The following is a 27,624-nucleotide window of genomic DNA, read 5'->3' as shown; positions in this document are numbered from 1 at the left end:
TTGATTTGACAAGTTCAGTCTTTGAGATACCAGCCAGCAATTTCACATTCATCATTCATGTCATTCACATTGCAAACTATTGGGAACAATGTATGTTAATTATGCACACATATGATACAATACAACAGTTTTGAAATCGGCTGTCAAGAGGGCTTGCCCACCTGACGGAGAATAAAAGCTGCTACATCAGTGGATTCCCAGTAGGAGGCATGAAAAAGGTGAGGCAGAGCCACAGTTGGGAAGGCAGTCAGCACATCGGGGCAGTACAAAGCATAATCCAGCCTCTTGGAGCCCCACCAGCTACTGGAAACTGAAACACACACACACACACACACACAAATGCATGTAGAGACAAGTGGAAATCTGAGATAAACTTAAGAGCTGTGAAAACTCATGAGCCTGAATTCATCAACAGGAGATAATTAAGTAAATGAGGCAGGACACTGTAGTTCCTCTTTTTCTCTCCATCCCTCCCACTCACTGTTAGCAATGGTGTTTCCCAGCTGGCTCATGGAGCAAATTGAAGTTTCACTTTCCACACTGGTCACGCTCGCTCTACGACCTCCCTCTTCTCCTCCTCCTCCTCCTTCAGTCTTTCTCTCAGAGGACGACTGTGAGGCTGGGCCTCCAGGAGTTTGATCACCTTCCAGAAACACGTTTGCATGGCCTTGGATACTCTCCGCTAGGGAGAGTGAAAAGAGGAGGGAAAAGACAAGGACAAATGGAGAGGGAAGAAGGAAGGAAATGCTTTGATCACAGCAATTGACCGGTCTAAATCTTTAAATCAATGCTTTTATTTTTCCTAATAAGACAGCCTTCTGCTGTGAATCGACTTGCTTTGTCTTTTCTCAAGGAAAAACAAAGGCAAGCATTAAGTAGGAGGACAGTGACAGAGGCTGCTTCATGGATCTTGGTCCATTTATATTGGCTTTGGAAGTCCCAAAAAGCATCTTGCTCTTGGCTCCTGCTGACAAGTAGAATAATTTATCAGGTTGGGTTCTTCTGTCCCACTGGCATGTCTCTGTGCAGCTTTTTCCTATTTGTTCAGTGATAATACTGTATAATAGGAAAATGAGAATTTTCCCTGGAGACCTCGTTTTACCAGACATCATGGATCTACTTATTATTCCCTATGACACAAAGCCTGGAGCCTGGAAGCATGTTTCATCAATAAATGAATCGTCAGTCAGGCAAGTGTCTACCATCTCAGTTCAATAGCACATGTATCTTAAATCCTACAATACATCCTGGGGACAAAAGGAGACTCACACTGAACTTTAACAATGAAGCCATAAGGCCCTGTTTTTTCTTTCACAACACCCCCACAGTGTTTTTGTCTTCTACCTGTATTATGAAAATCTACCAGACTCTGGAGGGAACTCATTATCATATTACCAAGGCCTTGTATGTTGCTATGGATCTATTACGACAATATAGGACTAGGCTCTGTAGGTCTGAATGAGCCTCTACTCGACCATTGTCCTACACTAAGTGCGTCAGATGCTATGTTGACCTCAACCTATAAACCCATTCATGTTCTGCCAAACAACTGAATGGGATGTAATCTGTAAAATAGCATTTAAGTCACTGACAAGCAAATGACCACACTGCATCATGTCATTTATTCACTCCAATTTACTGTAATACATATCGGTCCAGTGGGATGTCTATCGATGTGATGGAGTGGATATAACAGGGAGCAGCATGATTTTTCCCTCTTGTTTCAGGCCCCTTGACATCCTGCCCTTGTGTGTTTCCCACTCCTGTGATTGTCTGTCCTGCCCTGATTGCTTCCACTTGTGGTTCCCCTCCCTAGTGTATAAAGATCTGCATTTTCCTCTGTCCTGTACTAGATTGTCTAGCGTTTCAGCAAAGTCTGTTTCATGGTGCCTTGTCTTTGTTGTCATTGTACAACAATAAGCTGCACCTTTTTACCATCAATTTGTTTACATCGAGCATTTGAATCTGTCTTCTTGGGTGTGCTGCTGGTCGAAACAGTGAGTGTTTGCTGCAGAACACATTGTGTCTGGGTTGCCCTTTTACCAGAGAGGATTTTGCTGCCTCTCTCGAAAGAGCGCTTTCGTCTGACACAATCTTCTGTTTGCGTGACACAAACATTAGCATTACAGACGTTACCTCCACTTGTAGATGGTGTGTGTGTGCCTGCCTGCATTAATGGGAGATCAGTTTGTATGTACATGTACCAAATTATCACCAAGAAAAGTCAGTTTTGCTTCATGAGGTAGCCAGTTATTGGCAGATTAACCCTCTCTCCGCTGCCTGCTCTAATGGTTCAAAATAAACCCATGCAGCCACATGTTGCGTGTTTAGTGTGGGAAGGATTGGCTACTGCAGCAGAATACAGATGACTAGCAGTTCTCTCAGATGTGAGGGAGAGTCAGGTGTGTTTAATATACCTCCACAGTCAAAGCAAAGAACACATCCTCATTTGGATGATGAAGAAGATAATGGAATCTGACAGATACTATGTTTGAATCGGTGAAGCTAGATTGGATGGTTTTCCATCTATTTGGTCTGCTTTTGAGGGGCAGAAAATACTTGGGTCCTGGTTGGGAAGATATGGCTGGTTAAGAGATTGTTTAGGCTGATTTAAATCAATCAGAATACTGGTTCAAATGAATTGGGCTCCATCCTATTTAAGGAAATAGGAGTGAGATCTATCAATGTTGCGTCAGTGTATACATGCATGCACATTTCTGCAGCATTAATGTGTGTGTAAATGTGTCTGTCTGTGTAGTAGAGTGATTTTTTTATCCTCTTTGGGCCCAAGGAAAATAGTTTTTCTAGACTGATCTGATTTGAGAGGGCTGACAAAGTTCAGTTCAGACTTCATCCAAGTTTAAATACGTGACCTAGCAAAATTGTAACATTAACCACATGTAAAAGTGACCACTGTGCTTATTCAGATATGTTACATGTTGTTATAACATGTAAAACTGCCATCAGATTAACGTGAAAAGCTTAATGTCTGAAATTTAATACATTTTTGAAGTAAAAAGTCAGAATTTTTGCCCTTTTCAGCCTCTCAAATTTTAGGATTTGCTGTTTTATATCATTACAAGCTCAATAGTTTGGGCTTTTTGGATTGTTTGGACAAAATAAGCCATTTCATGTAAGGCAGCAAATTAGTTGATCAACTGATTAACCATCGATAAAACCATTGCTACTTGCAGCTGTGGGAATCACCTTGGGCTCTGGATTATTGTGATATATAATAATTGGATGTTGTCCAAAATCATTAATTAGTCATAAAACATAAAATCAAAGGAAGCTGTTTTGGGATTGGCACAAATAATTGTGGTTGCAGACCACGAGTAGCTCTTTACTTATAGATGCCTTGGTGAGAGAGAGATGAGTTTACATGAAGTGCTACTCTTGACTTGAGTGGTTATCCCTGGCTGAGGTGAAGTAGTCCAATCTTTGAATTTTTAGAGGTTTGGAGGTTGTGAAATATCTGAAAGGATCTTTACAGGACAGGGCATGTTTTCAGAAATCACTGGATTGGGATCTGACAGTGAAAGATTGGCGTCTACAACAGAATACAGATTAAATGCTTCTCTCTCTGGTCACCTGTTCGCACCGTTATGACAAATGTCACACAAAACCCAATACATATTCTCTAATCAAAATAGTGTTTGTAATTGAAGGCAGAGACTTTGTATAAACAGTATAAGTATACACCTTCTCTGAGGTTTCTGAGAACATATGTACACACACGTGAATGTTCCCCTCACACACACACACAAACACACACACATTAAAATCGTTAATGAGCCTTGCCCCACACCTCAGAGGAGCCTTTTTCTCTGTCAGTCTTTGGAACATAAGCACAGCTCTGTCTTTCTTTCACAGAACAATAAGCAGAGACAGGCAGAGAGGGGCGAGGGAGAGCTTATTCTGACAGACACAGAGAGAAGGGCCACTGACTCTGACGCATTTTCTGAAACACACGCACACATAAAATTTCAAAAGACCGTGTCGTGCTGGGGGAAGAGAGAGGGAGAGTCAGACAGACGGAGAGACAGAGAGAGAGAGAGAGAGAGAGAGGAGCATCATAAAACTGCAAGGGCTCACAGGACAGACTGGACTACATGGTGACAAAGACAGACACAAGAGATAAAAAAAACAGACTGAGCACAGTCATGCAAGTATGTTTGCAAGTCAGAGAAGAAAAGCTATAAAAATTTAAGGTTGAGAAAAATTACAGTACACGCACCAGTCCCATTCCATGACCAGTACAGGAACAGAGAGATTATGGTTTAAACACGAGGCAGGGGAGAGTGAAACAGCCGATGACAGTGGTAAAAGGAAGGACAAGCAGAGAATTCATGAGGTGAGGGATTGTGATTGCACTGTGGCCTTGAAACGTCTTTGTCACAAAAAGATACGGAAAGAGACTTTTAACTCAGCACCCTCCCCTCCAGCCTTCGTCACGCTCTCAGCCTCCAAGCTCACGGGCAACTTATTAGGGGATCATTTCATTGTGAGCAAAAACTACACCACCATATTCCCATTAAAGCACTGTTAGCCATGTGATCAATAATGACAAAAACATGACTATAATTTCGTGTGCATTTGCTGTCTTGGATGGTCATATTTCCCATTAGACTATAGATGGAAATCGATATGAAGGGGCTCATTCTCTCTATATTAGCAGCATTCATCATAATAAGAGCTCCGCCGTTGACGGGCATTGATGTCGAAGTCATACCCATAGGAGCCTCGTTTGATTGGCTCTCCATGCCTTCATAACAACTAATTACCATATTACAGAACAGGAAATGGTAGATGTGTGCTGCTGTTTCTTGTGTATCTGTGTGAGGGAGTGTGTTCCTATGTCTGCCTCTGCCTGTGTGCACCTGTCTATGGTTTTTAATCTAACACATAATTTGACAGCATCCAAGCACGCTCAGTGGAACAGGGATGCAGACTCATAATTAAAACGCAGTATAGCTGCAAGCCTACGATGTGTGGGTGCTTTTACACTCCATCACCTTTATAAGCACTGCTGGCTCTGCGAGGCATCAAGCATCCAGCTTTGTGACTGGCTGAACATGATTAAATTATTAAATCTCAGCTTGGGCATCCAGTTTACACAGCTAAAAACACAGTGTTCTTCACTATCATATCTCAGACAGTTTTTCTACACAGATCACAAACACATGGATTAGTCATGGGTTTCCTGTTTTAAAAGAAAACAAATGAGCTCATCTATCCAACATATGATCAACGGCACAATCAATTTAAACAATCGCGTGAGGTAGTTGGTTAGGTAAATGTTCCACAACAGCGTTACTCAAACATGACAGGATCTATACAGAAAAAATATAAGTAAAAGGTAAAAGGAGTATAAGCACAAGTAAGTTGGAAAGTGGTACAATCTCTCATCAATTTTATCGTTAGATAGATAATGTTCAAATGATTTTATGATGTACAACAGTGTCCAAACAAACAGTGCAGTAGGGTTACAAGACATTATCCTGTGACTGACATTAAATGCCTATTTGCTGAGGAGCTGCAGAATTTAAAGCTTTTTCTTCAACTGACATGAGAAGATCTACAACATAACCTCGTTCACAATGTTTGGTGTTTATTAATTCATTTGTTTTCCCAGATTTTATTTACTTTGCTCATGAGAGATGACAACTAACTGATGTATTCAACTTTAAGAAGGCAGGATGCTTCATTCACTTTATCTTGCTTTGTGCATTTTTAACTATGCTGCTGTGGCCTTTATGTTAACATGACAGCATCCAAACAGGTATGAAACTAATGTTACCAGTTTTATGATAATTATTGTATTTGTACAACAGTTTGCTCCTTGTGCAAAGTGTGATCAATAATTCTCAAAACCTGTAAATGTACAATAATTAAGTTTTGTTTTCTCCATACATAAAGATATTATAGAGCTAGTTTGGAACCAGCCTGATTTATCTCGTACACTGACTATGTCATTAATGATGACGACAGTCAATCCTGGATCGGCCATAAATCATCCAGTCAGATGATTCTGAAATTGTGTCAAACTGTTTATGATTGCATTTGACAAGTTTTGTTTGTTTTAAGTGTGAGCCTGTTATGTTTGGTACAGCATGCTTATCCTTTTATGAAATATGATAATTCTGCTGTCTTTGCACAGACTTGGCTTTAAGAATCTGACCAAACTGCTACGTCCAACCTACTTAGATTGTCATCATGACTTTTAATTTTAAATGTGAAATTGAGACATCTATCTTACACGGTGTATGACTCAATGGGGATGAAGTCCAATAGTACATTTTTCATTCCAGTGTCATTTCAAATATGCTGCACATCCCACATGAGATGAAAAGGCGCTGTTGTCCATCAAATATTAGGAAACAGCAAGGCACTTATGTATCTATATCAAGTTATTGACAAACAAATGAATAGCCACTGCCCTTAATGCATCATCCATGTATACATAATATGTTTCTGTTCTTATCTTACAGAGAATATACTGTATTTCAAAGTCCCAATTAAAGAGCATAATTGAAAGCAGAGTCATATGCAACTTTATATATCACTGAGATGGCTCATTTGACAAATCTGCTTTGAGCTACAGATATTTGTCACGATTGCGTGCTGAGTAAAAGGAGTATTACATTCTTCAAAGCCTTGCGCCAAACCACAAAGCCTTATCTGATCTGGGTTCAATCACACATGCTGTTAACACAAGTGATCAGTCCTTGTCCCACTTTCTCTCAGCGAGGTAGGTGGATAGAGAGGCAGGGGAACCAGACGATGCGTCATAACTGCTGTTTAGAGTGAGTCTTCATGTCCCAGAAGTGGGCTAAAACATGCTTCAAATAAATCAGTGGCTCATTAAGGACTCTACAACGAAGCCCTCCAGGGGGATTACTGCACCATATCTAGCAGACTAACATCTCACATACTGTGCCTGAACCTCCGAGAGGGGTGACAGGCTAAAGGTACTGCACCACGATAAGATGAAGAATAATTACTTCAAACTTCAGGCTTTGGGGGCAGGATTTAGCTCACACAAATGGGTCGAGGCTCTGCGTGCATGTGCGCCTGTAAAATTTCACATTACTTAGTCATAGACTCTCTCTGCCGCTGTAATCTAGTCCCACTAACAGAATTCCTCAAAGATTTCACACCAGCTTTGAAATACAAAATCCAAAAGGTTATTAATATGGCTATACAATTAGAGCAGAAAATATATTAGCCAATGAAATATTCAGGAGGAGCTGCTCTCGCATCTCCCCACACTGGCAAATTGATTTCCAGGGTCAAATCGCCCGTCCTACCAATGAGCATCGAGCGTCCATCTCCTAGAGGGTAGCGTTGGTAACGCGGCACAGCAAATGGTGGCAACTTGTGGAAGAGAGGCTGCAGCAGCGGTTCCAGTCTGGAGGCTGAAGGGTCCGAGGGGTAAAACAGGTTGAAAATCTGTGAGCAGGCTGGATGGAGCTGGCTCACTGGGGGTCAGAAAACACAAGGGACAAGTAGAGCCATTAGGAACAGTGTAGCTGTGTCACATGAACAATAGGGCTACAATAAGTTTTTTGTTTCTTTTAGGAACACATTTAAGGACACACCAGCTCATATGTGTTTTCTCCTTATCTCTATGAGTGGAAGCATATGCTCTGAGTACCTTGTTTACCAAATTACATTCAACAGTGGAGCAATAAACACAGCAGCCTTTAGAGTGCAGTGAAAACCAATTTAAACTGATCTGACTTTTCAAAAGGGCTGATTATTTTCAAAAACAAATTTAAAAAAAGATGGCAATGCAGTTGTGTGCACAAATGTGTGTGTGCAATAGCATGTGCACATACTTCTGCAGATGCATGAGTATGTAGAACTTCATTCATTGATATGTTTTTTTATTGATTTATTTCAGTTTTGTGTCTGATTCTTACCCTGGACAGCAGGCAGCACAGTGCGTCTCATGGCCAGCACAAGGCCCAGCGGGCAGCCCAGCAGGAAGCAGTCTGACACCTCGAAGTCGAATCGGCCGGGGTTCAACACCAGACTGGTGCTACTGCCGTCACGGACCTCCACACTCTCCTTCATCAAACTGGGGAGCAGACATGGACAAAAAAATATAGAATGGGCCCATCAGTTCGAATTCTTTGGTTGTTTGCTCGTACAGTCATTCCCAAGTCTCAGGCTTAGAGATGCTAATTCACTAGCTACTCTTTGGCTGCATGTTATGAGAATGGCCACTGAACGTCATGGCTGACCAATAAATGGACTGGAAGCAGGCATGTGATGATTCTAGTGATACTGACCAAGTATTCAAGTGTATAACTGAGTTTATGCTGCAGGTATCACTTTTAAAACCTGTGTTCACCATGAAGCAAGAGGAACAAGGAAAGGGGACAGGACAGGGGTACAGTGGCATTTAACGGTTGTTTCTATTTTAAGGAAAGGTAATCTGAAATTGTAAATGTCAATATTGTGCATGCTGGAACTATCAAGGCACGTGTCTTAGTCTTGACACAGATGAGCCGGTGATGCTTTTGCTTTGTCCTGATTCAGTCCTTGGCTTGTTTTAAAATTCTGGGGTCGTTGTCGGCACTGGGCCTTTATGACTCAGCCTGAGCAGCACTTCACTCAGTCTTCACAGGCTGCGTCAGCTTACAGTTGTTTGAACAGCAGAGCTGGTCTCAGCCGTGACCCTCTGCTGACAGACAACATCCCTCTGCTGTCTAGTGAGCCAACATTTCCCCACTAAATCCTGCGTGGGGAGAAAGGATTAGCCAACAGTCTCCAACCATCTTTAAACGCCAAATCAATAGTTCTTTGATTGCCGCTTCCATTTTGGTCTTTGTCTTCTCTTGTATAATGTGTGTATGAGAGTAAGTCTGCTTGCCTGTTGAATTTTATTATTCTTGTGGGATGTGAAGCAGTGGGGAATTATCTATTGCATACATGAAGAGTAGGAATGAGCATGATGTAAATTGTGAACGACTATATTATGTTCTCTATTTCATTCAATTCATTTCAACAAAAATCCATGTTCTGTTTTCATTCACACACAAAACATTGCCTGTTGCTGTAGAAAGTGAAGAGTTATTTTTGAAGCCTGGATGGGCTACATTTCCTATTTCTCCCTCTTTTTCCAGTAATAACTCTTAGCATTTGACTGTCCATTGTTGCTTTTATGTGAAATAGATATGACAGATATTACATTGGCTAACTGTTGTCGGGTGAATGGTCGACATGTTTTTATGGGGCATAATGAGCGATGAACATATGATGTGTCTCTCAGTGCCCAGCTTTTGGTGCTGATATGCTGATATCTGCCTATTATACTAAATCACTGCAAATAGATTTCCTTATGGGCATTAGGCATGCACTAAGAGCCTTTCAGTAGCTTGCACTGCACATAATCTTTTTACTGAGTACTAGAGAGTAAATAAATGTCTAAATGCTGTCAGTTTTATCCATTTAGGTGTTTGTTTTTTCTCCTGTTAGTTTTATTCGAAACTGTTTAAACATCAGTTAAATTAGCCAAAGCACACATCCCTAACAAAGATGGATTAGGGGAAAATGAGACAAAGTAAAGAAAAGGTAAACATATAAAAAAAAATCAGCTCTCCTGGGTTTTCATAATGGCAGTGCTGTGACCAATTTGTAGATACTCTCACAGGCAATTTCCACTCAGGGCCACAACAGAACAAGTTGCACGTGGAGAAATATGAAATGAAGTGAAACGGTGGTGTCTGAGATGCCATTCTGATAATGACTGAGAAAAGGAGCTTTATTAAACCCTCCTGGTGACTGGGGATATCCACTGGGAGGTGCAGGGGAAAAGAGTGCATCCAGGAGCAGAGGTTACCCCCCACATAGCAAGGCTCAGGCTTAATCAGGAGTGTAAATGGAAGAGAAAGTTCAGAGATGGATCACCATGAACACCACGTGGTTTAAGTGTGAATTGGCGTTATGTACTCTTCAGTGACTGTACTACTGATGGTGATGGTGTAAGTCTAGTGGAGCATGTGATTCGGAAAGGGAACACTAGCTGCTTGAGCCAACATGGCAGTCGTACACCCTCCAGTCACCCAAACACAGCTAAATTCACCTGGAGCTTTCAGTCTCCCCACACAAACAGGCTGGCACAGGCTGAAACAGGCTATTTATAGTCCGACAGAGGCAGGTAGGCAGGCGGGCAGTCAAGCTGCAAATATTGATAAAGAGCAGGAACGAGACCAGATGACACGTTCCGGGAGAACCGTGATGAGGGCCGACATGGAACATCTGGGTCACCATATGAACCTCTAACACACTTATCACTGATCGACAAATGCTGTTTGATAGAAATGCATGACAGAATATCTAATATTAAACGGTGCATCTGCTGTCTGATGAAAAAAGAAAAACCATTAAATGATCCAAATGCTATTTTTACATTTCTAGATTAACAATTTATCAATTATATACCTATAGATTAAAAAAAGAGAGTATAGTTTTGGGTCAAATCTGTGCATATTTGAATGCTGTCAAATGTTGTACATTTTTGGCTAATGCACAAAACAATAAAAATCATTGTCTTTCAGTGTACATACTTGTTTGATTGTTCATGTGTACAGTTTGTTTGTGTGCAGTTTGTTTGTAAGCTCTTTCTGCGCCAGCCATTAGCTGGAGAAAGAAGCAGTTTGATTGAGATCCCAGGCTTTGCCCTTTGTGAGTGTTTGTGTGTGGTTTTGTGAATGTGTACACGATAGAGTGTGGAAGTGGATGTGCACGACTTGACTGATGTCTTGCACTGAAGTAATGCAAGGTCACTTAATTCTTAAGAGTAAATTAATATGATTTGGCTTGTGCTTTTTTACTTTGAATGTCCTTTTCTTTTTCTTTTCTTTGCACAGAGATTTTTGAGTATAATGGGTGTGCATGATTGTATAATGTATGTGCGTGTGCTGGTGTATGTGCGCGTATGTGTTTTTGTTCTTCTTTTTCTAATATGTAACCACCAGGACAGAAAAAAATAGACATGTCCAAGCTTTCCACAAAACATGATTTCTCAAAACCATATTTTCTGATTGAAAAGGAAGAATGTCTGCTTTTGGCTAATCCTACAAATACCTGAAAAGAATGGTATATAGAAATCCAAAACAAGCATGAATGATGAACCATGAAGCATACAAATTTTTCAAAATGATGGTCCAATGCATCCAGATACCTTGACATAAGCAGCATGTCATAGTCTTTGACAGATTTATATAGGTCACGATATATATTGTCACATTGCTCAGCCACACGAGTCTATCACAGCACTGTAAAAGTGTTTACATACCACAACACAAATGACATAAAAAACAATGAAAATAACAGTAAAATCAGTAATATCTATTTTTTGCTAATCCAACAAAGCTGTTAAATCTACTAGTACACAACTTTGATCATTAATAAAATCGTATATAGTCATTGATCAGTCTTTCTTATTGCAACATTATCCACAATTACCTAATACAAATACCCAAAGATACTGCATGGATAGATATCTCAGTAAAGTAGTGACAATGTCTGAAGGCAGACAAACTTCTAGGCAAACCTATATGCATGTTCATGCGTGCTGCCCCACCTGGAAAAAAAGCTGCGCTGGCCCGTGGACGAGGTGTCTCCATCGTATGAGTCGCTCTGTTTACGGCTGAGAGGTGGCCCGCTCTGGCTGTGCCCTTCGTTGGGGGCTGAGATATCGATGTTGCTCTTACTCAGCCTCTTGCTGGAACTCAGACCTGGACTGCACTCTCCGAGCAGGCCCGAGTTATCCTGAGAGGAAGGAGGAGAGTGTGCAGCATACTGTCAAGTCTTGTAAACTCACAGCAGTAGGAAATGACAAATAATCAGATGGGAGTTAATACATTTTCCCAGTTGAACAGTTAAACGTGGAGGGAAAAATGATGGTTGTGCAAGACTGAATCTATTATTTGTGAGAGGATTTGACCCACAAAGGGAAGGAGAAGAGAGGGAGGGAGTAACAGACAGAAAGTGGTGATCATGCAACACTTAGCTGGGGGAATAAGACATCAAATGACAAGCTGCATTGTGATAAATATGTTATAGACACCACAGGAACCCATTAAAAACAGGCTCAGAAAAATTCAGATCCCCATCATATGATCTGCTTTAAACAGCTGGCGATCCACACACACTAGCTTAACCCCCACTGTGACTTTTATTTACAGCATTTATGTATGAGACTTTTAGACAAACATGGTGCCACAGGCATTGCCTGGTGTACGGTGACATTTCTAAAAGTCGTGTCATGATGGAGATGAAAACTGAGAGGTGAATGCTGTGTATAAGAGTCTCTGTTTGTTTACTAGAAGGGAAAGGGCGTTGTGCCAAGGATATTGCCACTCATGTACATGTGCACGCTTGTAATAATTAACTGAAGACAAGGTAGAACACAGGCATGTAATCTCCATCATTTCATTTGATCTCTTAATCATCTATTACCAGTGAAATTTTTTTTCACCAGTTCAGTAGTCTCACAAATCCCATATAGGTCTGTGTATAATCATCATCATCTTCATCATCACCATCACAACAGTCAGCTCCCACCTTCAGGCTCTCAGTGCTGTTGTTCCTGCTGCTGTTGTTGGGGCTGCCAGGCCTCTGGTGGTTGCTGAAGCACAGAGCGTCAAAGCACAGCACACCTCCCACACAGTCGCCCATGAGGCACACCTGCTTGGAAAACATATAATTTAGACGCCATCCATATGGTGCACTCAGTCAGTGAAGCTTAAACAGGAGGACGATTGAAGAGTGTATGAATGAAATTTAAGAAATGACAAAGCAACATATTTTACTAGAACAGTAATGCACAACATAAAGACATTGTGCCCCATATATCCCAGATATATCCCACTTGGTGAAAAGAACTACAGAAGGGTCAACAAACAGCTGATAAAATGCTCCCTGTTAAATCTGAATAAAATCCCATCCCCACTAACCGTAACTGTCTATGTCATGAATAACATAAGCTTTTCCTGTTCTTCTCATTCTGCTGACATCGGCTGAATTCATTATTACTCTGCAGGCTTTTGTTTGAGTATCCACTACATAACACAACACATTGCATGGCCCAAACACACTTCCTGCGTTTCTAAGTGGTGTTTCCACTGTGGATCCATATGACTACAATTAAAAATGTTGGAATGAAAAAAAAAAAACACTACTGTTTATGATAATTGCAATTACAAAGAGACCAATCTGCAGAGAAAATACTGCAGACAATAACAGGGCGCGGATTGAATTTAATAATCTTAATGGGTTGTAGACACAGAGTGGCAGTTTCTACATTATAAAAATCCAACACAGAGTACAGAAAGTGTCTATCCAGTAGGCCTACTGCAAGAGCAAATCAAGACTAACACGTAATAGTGTAATTTTCTTTATTGTAATCACCTGTGGAGTTGTACCTCTTGACTGTATGTGATGTCTTTTGTAGCTGTTTATTGAATTGTATTGACCAGCGGCTCTCAATCATCGACGACAGCAGCTGATATTTAAAAAAGTTATCTACAGAAAAATACACTTATTGACCTGACTTTTAAATTACATTTAAAATTGTTCATATGATGTTAGATAAGCAGGCGAGTTGTGTTTCAGAGCCCTAACTTACTGCTGTTAAATTAAAAAAAATTGTGACCACCATTGTGGTCTACTTTAACGATAGAGATCTGCAGCTATCTGAGGGCCTGAGCCCCCACAGCCTCCGAAGACAAACACAGCCCACTCATCTTTACTTCCTTTGGCAATCACTGACTTCTATTAAAGTGCCAGCAGCCCATTATTCACTGATGAGAGAATAAAGTGAAGTCCTCTCCTCTCCTCATCTCCACCCAAAGAAGGTGAAACGGACCTGACCCGTGAATCCTTGGCCGTCCTCTGATTGCAGGAAGTTGTGGTAGACCTGGTTGGCTCGGGCGATCACGGTCGCCACGGCATCTTGGTAACGAGGTGAGACAATAGCAAGGAGCGGCAGAGCAGCCAGGGGTAGGTGGTCCACACTACTGGACACACAGCTCTCATCGTAGCTGTATGGGTTCAGACTGAAGAGGGACAGAAGGGACAGAGGGAAGGTACATTATCTTTTTCTGTAGCTTTATTTGGCAGTAATGTTAGGCAGCAATCCGTTTCTGAAGAACATAAGTAATAATGTTCATTAAATTAAACTCATGATGAGCTCAGATCCCTTAATTTTGTGAAATGCTTCCACTTGCCTACATTTATCTCATCCAATCTGTTCATGATGCAAACTCAGCCTGATCTGAGGCAAGGCTTTCTAACAATGCTGTTTTGTGTGTGTGTGTGTGTGTGTGCGATAAGATAAGGAGAAGAGGGACGTTATCTCAAGGAATAAAACGAAGCCAACTTGCACAGGTAACAGCAATGAGAGCAGAGTCTTTATGTATTCCTGCTGTAAAGACATTAATGAGTGTGTGTGTGTGTGTGTGTGTCACAGGGATCACTGATAGAGTGAGAGGCTTAATGTGACAGAGTGATGATGGCCTGGCCCTGCACTCTTTCCTTGAGCAGTATTGTCCACACTGTCACCATCCATCAGATGCTGTGATTACAGGAAGAAGCAGAAATGCCAAACCAAGGCTGAAATATGTCAGTAACCACGGACACCTCGCTGCACAGAAGGGCACAACCTCTGGGCGAGTATAAAGGCTGTTTATATATACCGTTTTCACGTAGCACAGACGCAAAAATTAATATAACATTTTGGGAAGTACACATTTGTTCTCCCAGATACCACTAAGATTACAAGATCAATATTGACTTCATTTCTTGTCAGTCCTCAATGCAGAAACAGATTTGTGACACGCTTAGCCTGGTTTAACACAAACACTAAATGCAAGGAAAGGAAAGGGCCGGTCTGGCACTCTGCCCCATGCCCATTATCTCCCTCTGACAAGTAAAGTATTTTCATTTGGGCTTCACAACATCCTCCATGCCTAGATGTTTGAATCTGGATGACGAAAAAATTACACAAACTAAAGATAAATAAACAAATAGTTTTAAAAAAGGCTACTTAGTGACCTAGAACAGCTGGCCACTGTGGTTTCTAGCAAATGTTACACAAACAGGAGTTAATGGTGCTTTTGCTCGGGACTAATTTCAGCTGCGGATCAATACATGCTACTCAGGATTTAAGCAGCACGACTGCACTGTAAGTGGAGCTGAGTCGGAATGAACTACAGTGCCCACATTCAATGTTAAGTTGGAACATGCCACTCAGTGTGGCTCATTGATGTGTTTCTACCGGTTTTTGGAGGACAATAGAGCTCTAAGCCACAGACCAATAACGTATGTCAGGAAAAGGTCGTTGGTGGGATCATGCTATTAGCTAATGACCAACACCTGGACTCAGTGGCTGCATAAATAAATATGTTAAATGAGCCTCATAAATAAGTTAGTGGCTCGGCACACTTTCCACATCCAACACTGAGCAGAGCCCAGGTGATGCTCGGACATGCAGACAGGGAACAAATTAAAGGAAAAACCTCAGTGGAGAAACATATCAAATGCATACACTTGTGTGTGCATATGTGTGCCAGAGCTCACTGAATGCTTGTGGCGAATGTGAAAATGATGTGAATAAAATGCTGGGGCCTTTACAGTCACCAGATCTCAATCCACATGAACATTAATCATTAAAGATTTAGACAAACATGTAAGACAGTGCTCAAGACCATCATCACCATAACACCAAATCATACATCCATCAAGTGATGTCTGTGATTGTCTCTGATGCTATATGTCCCTTTGTTATGTCTGGCTACGACTGTTTTTCTTTCTATTTGCTGTACTCAGGTCTTGCTTGCTAAAGAGATCGTGATCACAATGAGATCGCCTGATTAAATCAAGGTTGTATATCTAGATGAGGGAGTATCTTGTGGAGGAACGGTGTATATCCCTCTCACGTTTAATGTTGTTTTTTCCTTTAATTTGTCACCCATCTGTATGCTAGTCAAAAAGATACAGCAGTGAAATAATTTCTAAGGTGTATGTTTAATCTTTTGATGGAGGCTAATTGTTTTCTATTGCTGTCAGTTTTTGCACAACTGCAAGATCATAAATTATTACTACTGTCTGTCTGCACAGTATGTTTTATCACACAGTGTATAAAACAGTGCCCACTTGAATTAACCTGCATCTTAAATGGTTTAGCAACAATTTCTACAGCTATTATTGTTTACTTATTATTATAGTTGGATACACAGGGATTGAATTAATATCAATCTTCTAATCTAATCTAACTAAGTAAGAAAATAAGTGCATTTCCCAAAACATGGGAGATGTTCTTGTTCCACTAATTGGACTGTAATGATTTATTGCTAAGTACAGCAACACTGAGCAGGACTATTGTGCCTCTGGAGGTTCATCAACTTTGTTAAATTAGAGCCAAACATTGTGTTGCCATGGCTACAATCCCCAGAAAAGGAAAAAATGGAGTCTGTGTAGCATCTATGGAGGAGAGTGTTTCTCCCCGTCTGGTAACAATTGGAGCACAAGCAAATGAATGTTTTCTCACTGACTGTGAATGTCCTGTTGTATATTAGTCAGATTTAGTCATTTACTTGATTGCTTAAACTGACTGCACGGCAGTGTAAAATTCTCATTATATTCCAATTTTCAGGACAAAATCACTTTCAATTATCCAAATAAAACTTCACAAATTTGAGAACTTCTTGTGAAAAACCCATCCTGCTCCATTATCATCACTTTTTTGATAATTACTGCTGTGATTCTGAACCACAACATGTTTATAGCAGCCATGGCCCATTACTGTTGCAATTACAAAACAGCACACTGCAGGCTTTACAAAACCTGATGGGAGGAAAGAGACTATGTGGTTGTTGTGCTGCCAGCAACACAGTGTTCACCAGTCAGCCTGCAACATCTGCTGTGGATGAAGCAACTTCTACAAGCCCCACTGCTGGCATTATAGCAAGCCGTGAAGGATCTCTATTGGAGATCAATTATTTAAATGTCTGCAAAAACTCTACAACAATTAGTGACTGCTCTGACTAACTTAGGCTCTATTTACCAATACAGCTTTCATGCATCTTTCTATTTACAGACCCATAGCCACTTCAAATAACACAGTATGTATTTCAATAAAAATAGTTCCTACTTTGCCTATATACAGTACTGAACACATTTAAACTGGATAAATAAGTAGAAAATGAAACCATCAACAGTATACATACAGTATAGTTTTCCTGCCTTTCGGAGAAGCTGCTGTGTGACATCCAGCAATTGACTAGAGTAACCTCACTGAAAATATCTACAAATAGGGAAGTAAAAAAGAACACCCACGAGTCAGAGTCTGAGTCCATACTGAAAATAGTCTAGACAACAGTTCACTTCTACCTGCATATATGGTGAAAATCAACTGTGCAATTTGAGCACAGGTGAAAACGTGTAAACAAGGTGTACAAACATCAATTATAATCAATGAACTCCACTTTACTGTGATTACACATTCTTCAATTAGAAGAATAATTATATTATTATAGTAAGATATATTGTTTATATGGGCTCTGCCTCTTAATCACATTATAACTACTATAATTCAATGAGCATGTAAATATACATAGGAGTGGATATAACTTAGAAAAAAGCTTTTGAGATGGTCAAGTGGGCTTTTCCAGGGTCATGGTGAGTCATAAGGTAAGTCATAACGTTTTTACATTAACTGCTCGATGAGCGTTCGTGCGATCTTGTTTTATCATCTCTGTAAAGCATATTCTCTGTTGGGGAAGTGTCTCCTGTAGCTTCACTCATGGCAGTCTCCAGCTGGAGTTGCTTTAATGAGCAGCGATAAGTGGAATCACACCCCAGGATGTGGCTCTGATGTGTAACTGTCGGTAGAAAACTGAAGCGAGATCACCTAAAACCTCTTGAAACCCTGTTTGCAGTCCCTGTGTGTCAACTCTGGTACTGTACGAACCCTGCCATCAAGGGCAGCTTTTTGGCACGGATTGTACGCTTTGAGCAGATTTGCAGATTTCCAAGAAAACAGGTAAAAATTAAATCTTTGTAATATATTCTGTGCCACTGGAGCAGTACTGCACCGAGTTATTTGCATAACAACAGTGTCACTCCTTCTGCTGTGTGAAATATTCAGCTCAGAAAAAAACAAGCACAGAGATGGCAACATATTGCCCCTTGGAGGAAGACTCGCTGTGCAGCAAAATACCACCAGGGCACCTCATAACTCAAACTATGATGATTTGTTTATCAGGTGCCTGTTTATTGAGTTTTGGAGCTGAAATGAGGAATACCAACATCCCAGCTGACTGCCGCTGAGAGTTTGGTCCAGGCTTTGTAGCCACTCTGCCTTGATCTTATTTGTCTTGTTAACAACTCCTGCTAACACACATCTCCCAGAAACACCCTCTTACTCAGTTACTCAAAAAAAAAAACCCAATTTATATTCCAAACACAGCTCTACCTCTGAACAAGGTGCACAAGTCACAGGACAGGAACAGAGGTTCAACACCTGCTGCACAGTTAAACAAATGTCAAGTGAGACACTCATTATTATTTATGTTGCATAATTGCTTGATTATGCAAGCGCTTGTTAGTATCATTACCACAGAGCAGCCACTGTTTTACATTCAAAAGGGAGAACATAAGTGGTCCGTTTGTTTGTTTGTGTGTGCATGAGCCAAACTGTTCCAGCTGAGACACTTTTAAGGTATAAAGTTCTCTGCTCAGAATCGATGGTCTTAATTAGTTTGAAACAGCATCTTTCTCTATACAAACATGTGCTTTGAAAAGAGCTCCTCCATCAAACCATCCAAATCCCATCTGCATTTAATAGCTATAATTAATCTTAATAATCCAAGTAATTTCCTCTAAAATGCTGGCGATCTATATAGTGGATAGAAGGCACACAGTCTTAACAGAGCAAAACCAGAAATTGGTGTATTTGCTGCCACAAAAAGATGGTGTTCTATTGTTTGGATTTTATTGTATGTGACCTAAATCCTTAATTAAGAGCATGTGTTCATCCAAGAGCGATGAACGAGAGATCTATCAATCAGCACAGAGACACTGGACAATTCAAATCTGCTACTTGGGAGGCTTTTTGCTCCTCAAAAGAGGCCCGTCAACCGAGCCCTGAGTGGCAGAGGAGCGTGCCTCGCCTCGACTCGCCTCACCGCGATGACTCTGCCCTGTTATTTCAAGATGTGAGTCATTCGCTCACGAGTGGCGGCATTTACCCCGTTCACATCTCCCTGCTCTCATTAGTAAAATGCAAGCGATATCGACTGCACATATGCTCAGGTCATATTGAGGTGCACGTCTTTGAAGACTCATTTTACACACATAACACAAAAAGCCTCATTTGCTTCTTTGCTATGTGTGACACTTGGCTTCATCTTTGAACTGAGGGAGCTTTACAGTTTACCACTCTGCCTGTGATTACCATGTAAATTTGACTCAATCACCGACACATAAGGCAGGATAATTGCCATTCTATTCTAGACTGAGAGATGTACAGAAGTCTTAGTCTAGGTTTGTCGAAATATGATGATGAAGAGATCCATTAACCACAGCAGGCAGAAGATAAGGCAGAGTGAGCCGATTAAACCTCGAATCAGCCATATCTCAAGCAGCATAACCTTGAGATGGACTCTATCACGCAGCCCAGCCACCCTCTTGCCTCTTGCCATAAAATGTCAAACTGAAAAACTCTGAAGTCTCTCAGATTCCTGCTTAATTGCTCTCCCTTAATGGCTTGGCGCTGCACAACGTTTGCACAATTAACATGAACAGAAATGGACCTCTGCAGAGCCTTTTTAATTAGGGAGAGGGCCTAGAAACAGTAGCGGCACGTCCACTGTCTGCGATGGCCAGAATAATGAGTCTCTCTCCCTGAACTGAGGTCTCTCGCTGTGCACAGGGTGGACGGCACAAGTGGACTTCTCCCTGCTCCTCTGCTTCCCCTGATAGAAAACTGACCCTGTACACCGACTCTGAATCTATTGAGATAGGAATTCATTTTATTTCTCTCTCCTGCTGCTCAGATGAAGTTTATAATGAATAAATGCTTATTTCTCTTCAAGCTGTGACAGAGGCGGTGTGCTGGCTGCAAGAGGAAATCAATTTGGGAGCCTTTTCACTGTCGCTGTTAATTGGATGTGCTATGGTGCAATATTGCACATTCAGTGTTCTTTTTTGTGTGGCATGTATTTGTGCAAATGTGATTTACCTATTTCACATGTGTGTTGTCTTGACACCTAGCACCTAGTCACCGCTGCCAGGTGCATCTATTAACAGGCAGAGCTAATAATGAGCTCTCAGGGCACCTCAGAGCACAGCGAGCCTTTCACACACGGCAACAAGGACAAAAACATGTTCATTGCCTATTGGGACACCCTGCAGTACATAAGGAATTATCAAGCACCGAGTCAAAAGTGGTGTGTTTATGTGAAAGTTTGTCTTTGAGGCGCTAAGAGACTTTGCCACCTCCAGTCCGTGGTGCGATTTTCAGCCAAGCTGTTACCCAGAATGAGAGTAAATTACCCACACAGCAGCAATTCCTTCCCGCGGGGCTGCATGGTCCTCTGATGTTTATGTTGGCATGCAAATAACCGATTCTGCACACCCACAAGTCCAACACTGTCATTAGAGCAAACACTGCTAACTGACAAAAGTAGAGTTGAATAAGTGTTGTGTTTATTGCTGTGTGGGCGTGTATGAATGCCTACTGACTGCACATATTGCGTGACTGTGTTGAGGACCTGGAGCCATCTGGGTATAAGTAGGTTTTGTCTAATTCTACTGGAGAGCTGAAACATTGTCATTGTTTTTTGAGATTTTCATCCGGCTGTTTATATTCTGGATTTTGGTCCCGCTTTCTCCATACTAGATCTCACCTACTGTAGTATAGAAAGGGCCCGACTGATTTACTGGTGGATATTAGTATATTGCCAGTACTTACATTCTACAAATCAGTTTTGAAGGAAAATCTAAATTAAGCCAAACCTTAATTTGAAGATTGGAGGGAAAAAATAAATTAAATGCACCTTAAATTGCATTTTAAAACTAACAAGTCAAAATCCTGATAAACAATAATCCTGCTGAAGAAAAGTAAAGTCTGCTATTGGTCAATTAAAACATCCAGCAGGAGAATAAATCTTACCAAAACCATTTAAGACCAAATAAATAATATGGAATCAATGTATTACACAATCCTAACCTGTTTTTGGCTTGTGCATTTCATGCATTCATATATTTACGCATTTATTTATCCTTTTCTTAGACGATATATTTAATCATTTAATTCAAAACAGCTTTGTGACATCGCATTTTAATGCAAATGCATATCCTCAAGGAACATTTCATGCATGTGTTTGTCTGTGTGTGTGTGTGTGTGTGTGTCTGTCCACGTGCATACTAAAACAGGCATTTGAGATGCAGCACTTACTCATCCTGCTCGACTCCCATAGGAAGTTGTTGTTTTTAATATTTTATCTGCGGATATGGTGAATGCTAAGCGGACGTCAAGATGCCAAGCAGCTACATCCCTCAAATCTCTTTATGCTCGTCTTGGTTCCAGTCAGTACCTCACTACTGCTAATGTCAATCACAAAAGCAGACAGAAGCCTCAAATTGACTGCCAAACACTTTCTCTCAGCCACAGTGATTAGTGACAATTCAGACAAAAACATCCTAAGCATATAATTGGAGAGCAAAAAGTGATATTGTCAAAGATAAAACTGGTGACCACTGGGGCATGTGACGTTAAATGTGAAATGAAATCATTAGTTACGCTTAAGCATCGCTCTACACTGGCCGCAAATTAGACTAAAAATGAGACTAAATGTTTTTACCGCCTGTATTTCAAAAATATCTTTCAGCCAAGGACTTCATTACTCTACAGCGATGGGTGCAAGGATTAAGACTTTATAGGACATAACAATGCTTAGTTTAAAATAGGATACTGACTGATTGTTGATCATCACGAAAGTACTACCACAACATCCACCATTAACTTCTTCTCTGAAATTGATACCATAAATTAAACCTGGATACACAGTAACAGTAGATAATTAGATAAACAGATCATTGCACATTTTACCTGCTGAGCCCTCAGGATCAGAGGAAACTTAATGCCATTCTGGCATTTATTTTGTTCACTAAGGTGCCACCTCCAGGACTTAAGCAGAGAATTAACAATTAAAAACAACAGCATCTAAAGAGGTTAGGAGCTAAATATGCCACATGCTTGCAGGGGCTGAGAAATGTCATCAGCATTCTAATTAACATTACACTGTCTATTTAGGGGTCTTTGGTTAATATATTTTACCAATTAACCTTGACCGCCTTTGCCAACCAGGCATTTTTTGCCTCTTTGCTAATTCTTGCAGAGATGCATTCATACTGGGTAGATCCTTCAAATGTCTCTTTAAAGTGCCTCTTTAAAGTCCTGTGAAGTCTGTCAGTGAAGTCCGTTAATTAATGCTTTGTGATATTTAGGGCTGTCTATCAAACTAGTGAGAAGAGTAGAGGCAGGAACCTGCAAAATCCTAAAAACTAATTAAGGAAAGCACAGTGGCACCTAAATGTCCAATCAAGCTACATTCAATTAGACTATTTTGAATACTTTGCATTTTATCCAGTAACATGTGAAGCTCTCTTCTTCCTTGAAAAAAGCCAAAGCAGCATGAACTCAGTTCAGGTCGTGGTCCTCACAATAGCTGCAATACCATACAGCAAAGCCAGTCTAACCTCATGCCACCTCGACCTCATCATTATGTATTAAGCTTTTGGTATTGATGATTTGAGTAAGATTTGGAACCTTACTGAAAGATTGAAAAAATAAATGGTCATTTACTTGACATCTCTCTGGCTGAATTAAGCAGAAGCATATAAATACATCTACCTCTCCATCTACACACAAAGCCTCTCAAGTGTCAGCAAGAAGCCAGTGGAAGCAGCCTTTTACAGGGTCTTGCGACTGATAATGACAGCTTAAGTGACAATGAAATCGGTCATCTTTCTCCCTGCCACATTAAAGTATCAGGAAAAAGACAGTGACTGTGAACTCAAAAGCGGTTGTGATACAGAAGGTGTACTATGAGTGTCATGATGTCTTGCTCATGGATTTTTGATCTGGTTAAAGGAGACACATAGAGATGGGTGGCGAATTAGGAGGAAATAATCATCCATCTTATTCCTAGACCCATGAATCCTTGAGTGACACAACTTCCAGTAATTCATTTCATGAACCAGTGTCTGTGAGAGTTAGCAGCGTGCAACAAGTCTCCTCCTTTTTTCTTCGAGCTTTTTGGGAAACAACGACCTGGACAACTGTCCTGTAATCACAGTAACAAACTAAGTAGCATTAGCTAAAGTAAAGTTCAGGGACACCTTGTGCTGTTGGCTAAATTATATTTACAACAATGTGTTGGACATGAAGCAGTTTACAGTTTTTAAATACAAAATGTTGTTCCAATTCTTTTAATATGAAATGCATGAATATACTACTATGGAGGTACTGATATACTTTGGTTTGGTAGCTTAATATGTACTGTACATTATCACCACTTCTTCAAGACGGCCTCTCATCCCTTATTTACGGCAGACAGGCCGTGTTCTCAAATCAAGAAAAGGGAAGACACCAGCAGCATATCGCTAACTCTCATGACTAGAGTGATTACAAATCTTGCCCATCATTCACACCGGGTACCATGGGGCTCCGAATAAGGTGGATTAAGAGTTTTAGCAAGGCTCTGAGCCATGACTAACCTCCGAAACAGGTTTAATGCTTTTAACATTGATTAATCAAGTCTCTGGAATTATACTGGAGGCATGATTCTTTCAAAAGATATCCCCTAATTTGGTGTTTTCATGATGTTGGTGGAGAGTGCTGTATAATGTGTTGGTACAAATTTCCCACAGGTTTTCAATTTGAGTCAGATCTGGTGACTGTGAAGGCATTGCATATAATTCACATCATTGTAGCATCAGGTTTGTCTTTTTATGTCTAACCAGAGTGTATGTCGCTAAATTTAAACAAAAGTGTATTTAGCCACATCTGGATTTCATCCACCTATGAGACACTTGAAATGACGGTTGTAAATGGGCCTAATGAGAGACCCTGTTCTGGCAGTAGCACTCACTTGGAAACCAGGGAGAAGGCTTCAGCGCACACGGCCGGACATGGCACCAGCTTGATCATCACGTGTTCAGCGGCAGCCTGAAAATGCACCCTTGTCACTTTCTCCAGCACAGAAGCCAGGGTGGCCACATCGCCAGCCTTTGTGCTTGGGTCTCCACACGCTGTGTCCAAGATGTTTCCCCCGTGCACAACCAGCAGCAGCACATGCGTCTTACATTTTCTCTGCAAAAAGTTCCACGTAGGGTTGAAAAAGAAACACTTAAAAGGAGGTACTCAAAGGGAAGGAAAGAATAGATGCAGCTTTTTGTGAAAGCAGTGGAGCAAGACAAATAATTGGGTACTTCTACATGTTCTTGGCTGTTGGTGAATATACAGAGAGGCTGTTTGTAATGATCCTACCTCTATGTCCTCCAGGCCTTCAATGCTGCTCTGAGGGGCACAGCGTGAACCGCCCAGCTGGTAGAGACCCTCTATATTGGGTGAGTAAAGGGTAGAACCAGGAGGGAAGAAAAGAGCAGGAGAAAGGGGAAAGAAAGAGTCACTTCAGGAGCCACTTCTGCAGGCTGCACCGATAACAGAAGCATGAAAGGTAATTGATTTGTGAATATGGTCAATATTACTAACGCCTCTTCATCTCTCTTCATTCATACTCCAAATAGGGTGATGTGTCTATGTGCCCTTAGGCTCAAATGGCATAAGTAAGACTCAAAAGTCAATACTGACGGTAAACAGCAGGAGCACAGTTCTCTGTGCTGCAGCATCTAGACCCCCATGTAATTTGATTTTAGCTTCTCTGATGCAGGAAAATATGGACTTCGTTTCTATAGACAAAAGATGAAGAGACAGGGACATTTTTTTATCCTGACTAACAACCCGAAGCATCTCTTCCTCTCTCTGCGTGGTGCGGCATATCTCGGGAACCTGGCCAAACTCATTACCCTCTCCGGAAGCCTCTGCACGCTGTGTCATCTTATTCCTGATCTCTCTCCTGTCTCTCTATTTTCGCTTGGTATGGCTCTGTGCTTTGCTCGCTTGCTCCTTGTTTATTTGGCCTCCTCGTCTGGGACTGACTGTCATGGGAGACTCTCACAGTCTCACACACTGTCATCTCCTTTCTACTCCATTCCCAGCCCACAGCCTGCCTTCGACTGCTTGCTTGTCTAGAACAGCTCAGCACACACAAGGGACTCGGCACACTGAACTATTTTGGTCACAAAGTAACAGGAAATCAATGGAGGGAGGTCTTCTTTTTTTCTGGAAGAGAGAGAAAGTACAGAAAAGTTCTTCCAAAAACACAGCAGGACAGGGAAAATATTGTTGATTTTGAAAGCAAGCCAAAAACCTATGCCGTGTATGACATAAAGGTGGTTGTACTTATTTGAGGTGTTAAATCATTGCTGTGCTGTTGCACACTTACACATTAGAGTTACTAATCCCATAAAGCTCAGTTACTTTGGCAACACTTTGATTTGTTCGCCTCTATCAACAGAGGAGAAATGTTTTTCCAGGCAACTACAAAGTCTGCTTATTTATAAGCTGTGTTTGCTTATCTGGCTAGCAAACATTAGCAACTGGTGAGGCTACATTCAGGAAGTATCTGGTTTTATTTAGGGCTGGAGGGTGTGTGAAACCCACAGCTCCACAGTGAGGGCAGGACCTCTAGAGAGCTGTGTGCAGTCACTGGGACTAAGCTAGCAGCTGATGGTCACTAATATGTCCAAAGAAGAGTGTGAAATGTGGGTGTAGAGGATTTGAAGTTGTATAAAGGCGTAATTGGTCTTGTATGGCTGAGCAGGCAAGTAAAATAACAATTAATGTAACCGATTAGTTAAGTAATGAAACTGTTTTTTGGTGAGTAATATTTAATGGGTAATTAATTATCTTTTTAGGTAACTTGCCCAACATGAAATCTCAAGTTCTCGGTGTGAAAGTCACACTTGGGTCGATTATAAAGTCTCCAAATAAATGACTCGAGTCCACACCTCTAAATTGTGAAAATGTTCCAAAAATACATTCTACTTTCTACATTTTCATACCAGGGGTATACGAATAAATGACAACGATTTGAGTTTCCAGCAGTATATTCCTATGTTTAGACCATCAAGTGATTCTGAACATCTGTGCTGGAGCACCTACAATTAAAAAAGATTATTCTGACTGGACAGATGGCACTTCAAGTTGAGACCAATCTTCAAGAAATGGCTATTTCATCATTTTCACACTAAACAAAATCCCTTGAAACATTGTGTGTGGCATGAAACTCTCAACTGAAAACCATTCAACCCCAAATATAATGATTTCAAGCAGGTTAGAGCGATGCCTTAAAGTAGAAAGCTGAAATAGGTTTCATTACATGTTTCACAGACAACAATTCCTGTGGCTGATTGAGTGGGATATGATTTCTTTGCTTTAGTGTACAGGAAATGTTGACGTAAGGTACATGAAGTACGTGATTCTGTCATACCTTTATCTTTATTCTGTTAAGTGCAATACAAAACATCAGAATTGTTTTATCACCGAATATCCAAGGATACAGTAAAACAATAGTGTATGACAGCACACACTCACTCAAACACAGCCAGTATAAAAAGCCTTGAATCTCACATATCACATTGTACTATAAAATGTACTGGCTGCCAATCTGCAGCAGACAGCTGAGTAAGTAAGACATTTGTCTGATATCGGAGCAAATTGACAAAAACATGTGGCTCAGTGGTAAAAACCTGCTTCTTGCAGGATCTTTTATTTCCTCCTGCAGCAGGGTTGTGCTGCTGCAGGGAGCTCTAACAATCATCTACTTTTCTGTTTTCATTTCTTGTGCTTCCTCTCAGAGTCCTGTCAGCCAATATGTGCTTTAAGAAGCTTAGTGGTATTTAACATCTCTCTCCCTGCGCTCATTCTTTCCCAACAAATGGCCTAACCTAGAAAGGTCCTTGTGGAAAGTTGACATTGCCATAGTTCAGCAGCACCAGGGCCATTTCCAGTGGCTTATAGCCCAGTCAGGCATACAGTCACAGCAGGCACACGCAGTGCATCAGGGCATCTGTTATCATACTGCAGTCTGAGATATTCTTTAACTTATCTGTGAGAGAGAGGAAGGGAAGAATGACCGCAGAAAGATGGTTGTGTAGACGAAAGGGGCCTTACAGAGAAGTCTAAATGAGCTGAATGGGAAAGGATGAAATATTGATCTATTGATTCCTGCTTGGATGTCATTCTCTCTGTGTAACTATGATTTAAAATATCATTCTTCCCCATAAAACCAAGCATTGTCCCTTTCAGTCTCTGGCATGCAGAGTTTTTGTTGTCTGTTTATCTCTCCCTGAATCTTCTTCCTCTCAGGTTTCGACCACCACTTTCACCATCACACATTTATCACCTTCTATTGAGCAGATGAGAGAAAAACGAGATCAAGGATGAGAGTGAGAGGACGAAAATTAATCATCAGGAAG

At 40.9% G+C, this 27,624-nt stretch overlaps 1 protein-coding gene across 1 annotated transcript in view; it reads right to left on the bottom strand.

Moving 5' to 3' along the window:
* pitpnm3 (PITPNM family member 3) overlaps positions 1-27,624 on the bottom strand; it is a 77,618-nt gene that overhangs the window by 9,216 nt on the left and 40,778 nt on the right. The window contains exons 4-12 of the mRNA XM_070829202.1: positions 24,572-24,642; positions 24,174-24,394; positions 13,883-14,072; positions 12,580-12,702; positions 11,597-11,784; positions 7,926-8,068; positions 7,311-7,481; positions 482-682; positions 162-310 (exon numbers count right to left, since the gene is read on the bottom strand). Coding sequence (XP_070685303.1) covers positions 162-310; positions 482-682; positions 7,311-7,481; positions 7,926-8,068; positions 11,597-11,784; positions 12,580-12,702; positions 13,883-14,072; positions 24,174-24,394; positions 24,572-24,642 — 1,457 coding nt within the window. The remainder of the gene's footprint in view (positions 1-161; positions 311-481; positions 683-7,310; positions 7,482-7,925; positions 8,069-11,596; positions 11,785-12,579; positions 12,703-13,882; positions 14,073-24,173; positions 24,395-24,571; positions 24,643-27,624) is intronic.

The sequence above is a fragment of the Pempheris klunzingeri genome, chromosome 4 (genome assembly GCF_042242105.1).
Source record: "Pempheris klunzingeri isolate RE-2024b chromosome 4, fPemKlu1.hap1, whole genome shotgun sequence".
NCBI classification, from domain to species: Eukaryota; Metazoa; Chordata; class Actinopteri; order Acropomatiformes; family Pempheridae; genus Pempheris; species Pempheris klunzingeri.
Note: the sequence above shows the minus strand (reverse complement) of the source record. Positions and strands in the feature narration are given on the sequence as shown.